The 10175-nt window shown below is 55.1% G+C and overlaps 4 protein-coding genes across 4 annotated transcripts; all 4 read right to left on the reverse strand.

Annotated features, from left to right (window-relative positions):
* Positions 1-1050: 1050 nt before the first annotated feature.
* MFIFM68171_06568 (uncharacterized protein) lies at positions 1051-4777 on the reverse strand (the record flags this gene model as incomplete). The annotated part of the gene is made up of 9 exons (XM_071061988.1): positions 1051-1404; positions 1472-1918; positions 1971-2438; positions 2496-3048; positions 3100-3245; positions 3314-3489; positions 3549-3966; positions 4017-4056; positions 4116-4777. 9 exons carry the CDS (start codon positions 4775-4777, stop codon positions 1051-1053), a joined length of 3264 nt encoding a protein of 1087 aa, XP_070918089.1.
* A 929-nt stretch (positions 4778-5706) lies between these two features.
* Positions 5707-7352, reverse strand: MFIFM68171_06569 (uncharacterized protein; the record flags this gene model as incomplete). The annotated part of the gene is made up of 2 exons (XM_071061989.1): positions 5707-6969; positions 7026-7352. 2 exons carry the CDS (start codon positions 7350-7352, stop codon positions 5707-5709), a joined length of 1590 nt encoding a protein of 529 aa, XP_070918090.1.
* Positions 7353-8425: 1073 nt separating this feature from the next.
* MFIFM68171_06570 (uncharacterized protein) lies at positions 8426-9202 on the reverse strand (the record flags this gene model as incomplete). The annotated part of the gene is made up of 2 exons (XM_071061990.1): positions 8426-8711; positions 8769-9202. The coding sequence occupies 2 exons, from the start codon at positions 9200-9202 to the stop codon at positions 8426-8428; spliced, it is 720 nt and encodes a 239-aa protein (XP_070918091.1).
* A 32-nt stretch (positions 9203-9234) lies between these two features.
* On the reverse strand, positions 9235-9690 carry MFIFM68171_06571 (uncharacterized protein; the record flags this gene model as incomplete). The annotated part of the gene is made up of 2 exons (XM_071061991.1): positions 9235-9347; positions 9546-9690. 2 exons carry the CDS (start codon positions 9688-9690, stop codon positions 9235-9237), a joined length of 258 nt encoding a protein of 85 aa, XP_070918092.1.
* Positions 9691-10175: the final 485 nt, after the last annotated feature.

The following is a 10175-nucleotide window of genomic DNA, read 5'->3' on the forward strand; positions in this document are numbered from 1 at the left end:
ACGGGACGATCACCACTAGATCGACAATGTCAAAGTCAAGCATATGTAGTGTGATGATGGACGAGCTCAGATTGGCCGATCGGCGGTTCGCTAAAGCTTCGGGCATGCCAAGGCTAAGACACACGCGCGGAGTTTACGAAATGATGCAGAGCTGGTTCCGTTTCCCTCCTCTCCCCGCCCTTCCCGCTCCCACCCATCCTTTAGCTCATTGGCCCGGTCCTCCGGCCGCGGACCGCGTTAAACTTCACTAGCTCTCGTCCCGATTATCGTTCCCTTGTTGGTTGAAAGCCTAGCCGCTAGGAAGAGGGAAGTTGAAGGATAACCTGTTAGATTCGCGATTGCCGACTCAGTGCTGACCCACAAGACTGAGACATGTTGAAGAGCTAACTGGCTGGGTTTGTATTCGTACGCGTCGAGCGGGAGTGATGGCCTCAGCTTCCTTCAGGTTGTTAGTAGCAGAGACGGTGACTTGGATGACTGGATGTTCCTGGATAGTACTAGTAAATACCCAAGGAGGTCTTCGTCGTCGACTGCTCTTGATGGTGCTGTTCTTGACGTCAAGTTGACTTGTAATTACGTATAAACGCTACTATCAAAACCCTGTTTAGCAACATAGGCATTCAAGGCTTAGATTATTTGTAATGCCGGTGCAGATTATAGTCCCCGCGATTAGAACAGAGCCCGGGCTTGGCCAAGTTAGCTCGGACCGAGCAGATCTGGGCAACCCGGTGGTCAGATGTTCCGCGGATATTATCAACGCAGTGTATATGGTGGTAATCCCAATAGTGAATATAGGGAAAGAAAGAAAAAGGTTCTTTTCCGACGCGATACCCTGCGTTGACGCGGCACTTGGACACTCCATCTCACAGACTAAGGGTGCTCGGGTTTGCTCCATCCAGCCCAGCGTGGCGAATTGGGTTGGAATAAAGCTTAATCTCCGTATAAGGTACGTTACAAGACTACCGCATAACGTAACTTCCTGCGTCAATGTGTGCTGCTCAGCAGTTAGCGGCTAAACCGCTACTAGCTAGTAAGCCACAAGTCCCCCGATTACCAGCGCCTCCTCCTCGTAAACCTGTCCACCACCCGCGGCCTCTCCCTTTCCATGAATCTCACGTTCCTTGCACCTTCCACATACCCACCTCGGCCAAATGACGCGGCCCACTGCAACGCATTCCCCAGCTCCCCCGTCCACAGCAGGCCCAAGAACATAACAACGAGGGTGACGGGCACGGCAGTGGCCCAATACGCCCACTGACCGAGCTCCATCTCGCGTATGTCGGCCGAGTTCATGCCGAAGATGCTGGCCACGGCGCTGAGCGGCAGGAAGATGACCGTCACGATGGTGAAGGCGTAGATGGCGCGTTCCTGGCGGTCCTTGGTGCGCGAGACATTGTTGCGGTTCTAGAAGCGGTTGCGGCGAGGATTAGGTCAGCACTACTAGGTTGCTTTGCCGGGGGGAGGAGCGCACCTCTTCTTCCAACTGCGACGCGTGGATCAGCATCTCGCTAAACTGGCGCTCTCGCCGGCCCAGGTGCCGGAGACATTCGCGGATCAGGAGCGGGCGGAGGCCCCCTGAGCCCGAGACTGCGAGCTCGGATCGCACCACGCGAGTGATTGGCTCTTGGTCAAACCTGCGGCTTCTGTCCTGGTCTTGCTCGGCGTCTACTAATTTGGTAGGGAGCATGGGATCGTAGCTCTTCCCCTCCGCGACAACACGACTGGTTTCTGTGTCGATGATCATCAGGTCGCTTTCTCTGTGGGTCGGGTTCAACATCTTAGCTGCTGTCAACATTCCCTTGAATATCGACTGCTGCGTCTGGATCGTCCATTGGATGATAGCCATTTCCTGCTTGAGGAGGCCGATGCTGCGCTCATGGCCTCTGTCTGGTATCTTGCTGTTGCTGATATTTGCTTCCTGCGGTGCGGGTTAGCCAAGATAATCTTGCGTGGTTGGTGCTACTACTCACTACCGCACTTAAACAGGAGGAATATGTTGCGCTGATGTCTGGCGCATTCGGATTCTCCGGGATCACGCCCGGAGCAACATCCTTTAAGACTCTCATGCTCATGAGTGACACTAGCTCTAATGGCAGCACGACGGAGCTCTTGGATACTGGCTGCCCCGGCAAGGCCTCGATCATGGTGTTGATTCCCTTCTTCAGAAGACCGCTGGCACCGCATACCAACTCATGCGACCGTATCCGGTCACTTGGCAAGGTGACCAGACCTAGTACCAGGTGTATCCAGGCGTCGATCAGTGTCAATGGGGTTGTGATTTTTGCGCGATCTGATTGCTGTGCGTGCACAAAAATCTCATTGAATGACATGACATCGACGGCGATATCTCTGAGGGCATTTGTGATCTTGTCAAGAGACCATGCTGATACACCGGGTTCCTGGGAGTCATCAGAGTGGCCGTAGGGTGGGGGTGAATACTGCATCACCAAAGTCAGATCCAAATCAACTGGGACAAAAGGCATCTTTCAGCATACCTGGACTAGCACCTTGATAGCGCCCCAGAACTTTGCAACCGTCGGAGCCTCGGCCTCCGGAGAAAAAAAGAATTCGAAGACGGTGTTAGCAAAGCTGAACAGGCTGATACGCTTCTCGTAGTCGGCTTGCCGTTCTTTTGCCTTTCGGCTTTGAGGCTGACCGAATAGCGTTTTGACCTCGGTTTCTAGAAGTTCGTAGACGGAGCGACGTGAAGCTGGTTGGCAATCGCTATACGCCCAGTGATCCCCAAATGCCGTTTCACTCTGCAGGTATGCGTCAACCTCGCTGAATTGTTCACTGAACGTCTTGACGTCGGAGGAACTTGAGGCTGAAACGCCGTCGAGGCAAGTGAAGACAGCAAAAGAGCGGTTATGCTTTGGCTTCTCGGTGTCTGAGCCCTTAATGCCTTGTGGTGTAGTGGAAGCTTGGTTTGTGGTCAGTTTCTGGATACCTGGCTGCATCGTGGGCGTTGCTGCTTTGGCCTTCCCCTGGACATGTTCATTCCTCTCAAGAGGTCCCAGTAGCCGGGCTACGGGGGGATTAGAAGGTGGCCTATGTCCGTCAGTGGCAATGATACGCCCCGAACCGAGGAATCCCGCTTACCCGACCTGAAGATCCAACACGATCTGGGAATCCGAACGCAAAGCTCGATTGTATATCTTCGGCCAATCATCCGCCGTGACTCGCTCTTTGTGACGGAAGAATTGCACGGAATTTGGCCAGAACTCGCGAAAATGAGAAAGGAAGCTCTACAGGACGTCAGTTTGTCAGCAGCTCTAAAAGAGAAATCGAAGACGCCGGGTGCGGGAGAACGAACAAACCAACTCTGGCATTCGACGACAGGGATCGACCACACCACATCTCCCCGATACCGTACCGACAACATGGGGCCGGGCCCCGAAGTGGATAAGCCTTGGACAGAATCGGCGAGTCCGTAGATCGAGCCGTTGCAGAGATCGTCCTCCGACATGCGACTACATGTGAGGAGAAGTGCTAAGATGCTGATCAGACAGGATGGTACGTTGGCACAGCTTTAGGGGCAACGTATTTACAGTTGTCAAGAATTAAACACCACAGCTGGGCGATGTGAAAGCAGGCTTCTGGTGAACCTTTGCGATGGAGAACAGCTTGCTGCATATCCCTCTCTCGCGTGGTACCGGCGAACTGAGCCTGAAGCAGGGTTTGTATAGGGAACATTCTCGGGTTATCCGCAGAAAGGAGGCCAGAGTATCGCTCTAATGTAAAGTAAGGCAGGCAGATCCAGGTCACAGTTCGGGGCGCAAGAGCCTGTTCAGCGGGGCTGCTGCCCAACGGCAGAAGATTTTGGATGAACTTAGGCTCCATGCTCCCGACGTAACATCCGGTGGATGTTTGGATCGATCTGACGTGATCGCGCTTGATACTCGCAATCATCTCAGAAAGCCCTTTCTTCTCGCTTCCGGTGAGGCCCGGGACCTGCAAGGCTTGTGTCTGCGGCCCAGGTCAGCTCCGGGAACAAGCTGCGGAGGGTGGCGACGCACCGAGAACTCGTCAAAGTCCATTAATCGCTGCGTAAAGTGGCTGCAGAGTCCAGTTAGCTCAGGAAAGAGTTTCGTTCGCGGAGTATAAAAGCGTCTCACATCCATCGGAACAGGGAATTTGACAGGAAATTACTGCTCATGAGGGTGGTCAACTGAACAGTATGGCGACCGCCCAGGTAGCCTTCTCCGTCGTATCTTGATGCAAGGACATGGCAGGCAGGGAGACCAATCGCACTACGGTTAGTCTCACCAAAGCCGGGTTCCTGTTTGCCGTCCTCGATGGAGTCGGTCTCCGAGGACTTGCGGCTAGTTCCCAAGCGCGAGGCAGCAAATGAATACAGCGCGACGGGGTGGAGAGGTCTTTCGCGCACTATCTGTTGCAGCTGTGGCGGTGGACTGTGGATGATGTCGAGATCATCCGAGTAGTATTTATCGAGTTCGGGGGGGCCATTGGCATGACGCTTGCGACGTCTGCGAACTGGCTTGGTCGCCTGGTATCGCTCGCTTTCACCCTCACTCATAGACGTCCACGGCGACGGCGTCCTCTGTCGCGGAGATGTTGGGCTGAACCGTGGGGATGCCTGAGCGTAGGCTATCGATGGTTGACGACGTCTTCTTCGGCCGCGCAAGTAGTTCTCTTCATCACGGTAGCCGCCATGGTATTTGGGCGTGCCAATGTCTCTATGCGCCGTCGCCGTAAAAGTGCTGTAGCGCCGAGGCGGCGGAGGTGGTGATGTCTCGATCCGGAGCGGGTACGACATGCTGGGGTTGGTGAGGGCTCCGAGAGAAAGATCAAGGTTTAACAGAAAATCAGGTTCAGTTCAAGCCGTGGCAGCAGCCCACTCGCCCACAGCATGGCCGCTGCAATCTTGGCGGGGTGGGACCTGCGGCGTGTTGACATGTTGTGTTGATTGGCGAAGTTGAGCGCTAGCAACGGACTTGATTGGTCCTGTACAGGACTCACAGATACCTATCAGGCAAGGTATGTATTTACTGCACTCTAAGCAGGGCAGGGTCTCTCCTGGCCTGGCCAACACCCCAGAAAGTCGCGGGATCCCGCGCAAGCAAGGGTACGCGGTATCCACACTATAGCCCTTCCCACCCAATTACCTTAGCCAGATACAGTATCGAAGGTAATACCACAATCTCTACAGATTCAGAACCGAATCCGAGGAATCGAACCTGCTTCCGTAATACTACTAGTACTATCCTGGGTTACAAGAAGCGGAATACAGTGGTTAAGTCCCTCGTGGTAAATAGTTTACAAGTTGGGACCCGTCCATGGGCGATGGGACTGCCGGGCACAATACTCCATGCCCGAGACACCTACCATGGAGCGGAAGAAACCTCGGCCGGGGGTACTAGAATGCCCGATTCCAAAGGTATACAGTGAGGTAATTAGACCTTGCACTCAATGGACAGCCGGGGATACTCTGCTCTGACTGGGATTAATGTCGAAATTATTACTCTGTTGTGCGAGGTTGGTGTGCTATTCTCCACGATGCTACTGCTTTCGGGGGCAACACGCTCATGTTATGCTTGATTTGATGGTACATGATCTATCCCTGCTAATTTCTATCCCCAGAAACCTCATGCCAACTGATGCAACACACATCCGTCGCCGAGCACATTACAAACGACGACCAACGAGATCTAGCCCACACTGATATCGCTCAAGAATGCATTCTGTTTACCTGAATACACCTGAGGCAATCTGGTCAAGTACCTCATGGTGGTCCACGTCCCAGGTATTGCATTCTCTCGCAACGATCTCCCTAACCCAGTCGCCCCGCGGCGAAAAACGGGCCTTGAACGGCAGAGGCTTGGTGACCGGTCCATCGCTGCCCTTGGTGTCCACGGCGACGGGTTCGCCCGTCTCGGTCAGCTCGGGGCGCACCTCAAAGGCCCACAGGAGGCGAGTCACAGCGATCCACAGGCCGTTGCGCGCAACATGGCGGCCGGGACAGATGCGGCGCCCGTACCCGAAACCGACGGTAGGGAGGTCGCGCGTAGACTTACCGTCCAGCCAGCGCTCCGGCACGAACGCCTCCACATCGGGGCCAAACACACCTTCCTCGCGCGTGATGGACCAGTGGTTCGCTATGACGACCGAGTTGGCGGGGATCCGGAACCCCTCGTAGTTGGTCTCGACCTTGGTGAAGTGCGGCACGCCCGCCGCCCCCGCGGGCCTCCACCGCAGCAGCTCCTCCACGACGGCGTCGATGTAGGGGAGCGCCGGCCGGTCCCCGAAGCCGGGCAGCCGCCCGCGCCCCACCACGGCGTCCAGGTCCTCCTGCGCCTTGGACACCCAGCCGCGGTGGCCCTCGGTGATGCAGGCCACCACGAACCACATCATGGTCTCGGTGCTAGCGTCCAGCGCGGCATCCGCCATGATGCCAATGTCGAGCGCCAGCTCCTCGGTCGGCATCGCGATGCCCTGGGCGTCGACGGCCTTCTGCATCTGCTTGGCCACGTTCCACCCGCCGCTGCTGAGGGCGCGCTCGAAATTCCCCACGTGCAGGGCGCGCTGCCGCTGCCAGTGCGAAGCGGCTTCGGCTTTCCACGGCGCCAGGAACTCGGGCAGCTTGTTCAGAACCGGAAACGAGTCTACCAGGTATTTCCCCACCTGGGCTAGCTGGTCAAACTCGTGGTTGACGGCGTGGGCCTGCAGGAGGATGGGATCTGCCGCGGTGCGGACACGGTGGCTGTAGAATAACGAGTAGATGACACTGGCGGTCATGCGCTCCATGTGGCCGTGGCAATCGATGGGGCGGTCGGCGTCTTCCAGTAGACCGAACAGCAGCTGCTTCGACTCGAGGTCCTGGAAGGGGAGGTAGGCTCTCGCTGCCCTCTCGCTCAGGACTAGGCTCTCCAGCCTCTGGTGCAGCTTGAAGCGCTCATCGTAGGGCCGCAAGAGCATGTGCATCCCCTGCAGGGCCAGTTCATGGGCCACCTGCCCGGGATGATGAGACGGCTGTTCAGGAGAACTCGGGAAAGGTCAGCACTTACAACAAAGCGAGGCCGGTCCGAGAAAGTGGCGCCCTGCTTGGCTAGGAGATCATGAGCCGCTTTGGAGCTGGTCAAGATGATCACGTGCTGCCCAGCCATGTTGAGATGGATGAGGGGCCCGTACGTCTTACTCCAGGCGTGGTATTGGAGCCATGGATGCGACTTGGGCGCCTGGTGGACGTTTCCGAGAATGGGCAAGGTGGGTGGACCGGGCGGAAACGGCAATGACAATTTGGGCTTCCCTGAGGCGGCGGCGGCGGGTCTCGTGAGGAAGTAGAGCGATGTGAGGACTACAATTGCAACCGCGTACAGCGCTGCCGAGGCCATTTACTGCAGTGTGGTCGTGTAACGGTGATATTGAAAAGCGAAGACTTGGTTCTCGATGCAAAGGTTGGATGATCGGTACTACCTTATACGTACTTAGATCGACGTTTTGCCCGGGGGCAGCACTTTTCGGAACGAGCGGCGTTTGTTCCCTGTTCAACGGCGTTTCCCATTCCTACCCCACATCCGCAGAGGGAGCAGTGCCCAATGAGGCACCAACATAGCGTCCGTCGGCTAAGGAACAATTGCGTTTACTGTGCACTACCTACCCCAGAATCTCAGGCTGAACCGAGGAGAACATCGGTAGGAACCTTCGACCGCGTCCCGGGATATATGTACCTAGGCTTCCCTACACTCCAGGTAGTCGGTGTGATTCAATAGACTTGGAAATAGAATATCGGGAGGCGGGCTGGTGTGCCGTAGGAGCATGATGAACATCTCACTCTACAAAAGAGGATTAGCGGTGTACACGTACATATACGGCTGAGCGCGTATTTCTGGGGTCCGGTGGTCGAGAGGCGGGCTGAGTCATAGTTATTGCGGCACAGTTTTCTGGGCAACGAAAAACCGGCGTGCGAAGCTAAACTTTGTTGGCGGTTTCTTACTGCCTACGCTCCCCGTAACTGCTTCCAGACATGCATGTACGATATGTGTTAGCGTATCCAAGTAAGCATGGATGTGCTCATTGCTTGGAGGCTCGTGAAAGGGATAATTAACTACAAATGGAAGCGTGGGACGCACCATGCGACTACAATCCATTGGCAGGGTTCACTGAACTTATTCTTTACGCCGACGGAACGCCCAGCGTCCATGCAGAGTTCGAAGCCCTCCACAGGATATAAGTCTCCGCGAACAGCGGTTATTCGGGTAGCAACCACAGGGCCGATGCGATGGCTTGGAACGTAACGACGGTCAACGGCTTGCAAGATGTGGCCCTGCAAAGCCTTGCGAGAAGGGATATTATTCGAGCTGCCAGACGTACCTAAAGTAAAATCTGACATAAGCCCGCACATTACAAATCGACTTTGACCATTGAACTCCAGTACTTACTCTCCGTCCCACACATGTCCATAGGCTCATTTATCATTGACCTTGGCAGTGTATGCCGGAGCCGCACTCCCAGAAGCATCCTCGAGCTCGATGTAACGATGCGTCGTGACCCTGATAGGTGCTTGACCACTCCCCGACGACTCCTGATACCGGTCTGAAGCAATGTCTCCTGACTTTTGGGGTGTTGATGCAGCCGTCGATGGGTTAAGACCGAGTTTAGCGGCCAAAGCCGTCTTCCCCAAGTAGCGCGACCAGAAGAGCCGAAGGGCGGGTGCGCAGCTGACCATAAGGAAAGTGCAGCACTCGATGATGCTGTGAAGAGATTAGTCGGATCAACATACCACCGTCTCCGGGGAGCAGAAGACGTACGTTGTAAGCATTGCGTTGGTGATGCTGCTTGAAGTCTCGGCCACTTGGTCGGTTTGATAGTACAAGGACACCGCGGCAGCGATGATACCGAAGCTGCCGGTTAGAAACACCAAGGCGACTCCGATCTTCTTGCGCCGTGAAAGCTTCAGATTGACGACAAAGGGAAGCGGTAGCGCAAAAATGACGAGGTCCACGACCAGTGACAGGCTGTTGCGCGAGACGGTTGAGTGGTATGTGGATCTGACGCAGGAGAACAGGAACGCCGTATCCACGGTATGCAGCCCTGGGCTACAATGAACCCCAGTCCACATTGCTGAGGCGAAGAAACACAAGGCCATCGCCACCATAAGGAAGTAGCCCGTGTACCGCAGCCACTTGTGGATGCCGAACGTCCGCATCACAAAGATAAGGATGGGGAGTTTGGCAAAGTACATGGCGGCCGCCGCGGTAAAGATACATGCTACTGCTAGCTGTGCAACCTTCCTGTCAGCAACTCGAACTTCACATATCGTAGCGTTGGGTTATGCCCTACACTTGTGATGAATGTTATCTCCATATCCTTGGGCGTCGAATTGAAGGCTGAGGCAGTATGACCCCTGTTAGCCCTCTCCAAGCAAGCAGTGGGTCCATACTTGCACATATTTATCATTGAAGATGTTGCTGAATAGCTGGTAACTAGGGTGAAGCCGATGACGGTTAGGTCTGGGCCATAGTGTTAGGCTCGGGTCATACAATCAAGGACACCCATAGCGAACGGTAAAATTCCCCGCAACTCACAGTCATCGGCGAACAGTTTCTTGTAGTGGCTCCAATTCGTACCGAGCCTGAGCGTGACTAACGAACCTGTCACCGCATTCAACGTCACCATGGCGGCGATATAGTTTTTCGACGGTATGGCGGTTGGCTGGATGACGAACTCCATCTTTTCGGCCGTTCACGGTGGCGTCCTGAAGGACCGTGGAAAACGAAGATTTGCAGTGGGATGCTGCAATGCTCTTTAATCATGTGCGGCTTGAACAGCGCCGCGCTTTGAGGTACTCACGGCGGCAGATCCACGGCGCAGCTGCAACGGAAACTCGCCGATGGACTTTGCCACATCGAACGTAAATGAATCGGTCGCAAAGGCAGATGACAGAGGCGTGGCAAGCGGCGGATAAAGATAAAGATACCAAACTGTAAGAGAAAGGAGGCATAGCTAACGAAGTGAGGTATTTAGCTTGAAGACGTACCCCAAGTATTATGCCCCTGGGCCTTTTATCACTGCCGAACAGAGTAACATGTCCGTGTCGATAATGTGATGGGTTTAACTTTGGGAGCTACTAAGTATTAGGGGAGGGGTGGGGGAAGCGGCGGGTAAGTGTCATGTTGATTGATGTTTCGAGGTTTAGCAGGGACGCGGCGCGGGAG

The sequence above is a fragment of the Madurella fahalii genome (genome assembly GCF_045866475.1).
Source record: "Madurella fahalii IFM 68171 DNA, scaffold_3, whole genome shotgun sequence".
Taxonomy (NCBI): domain Eukaryota; kingdom Fungi; phylum Ascomycota; class Sordariomycetes; order Sordariales; genus Madurella; species Madurella fahalii.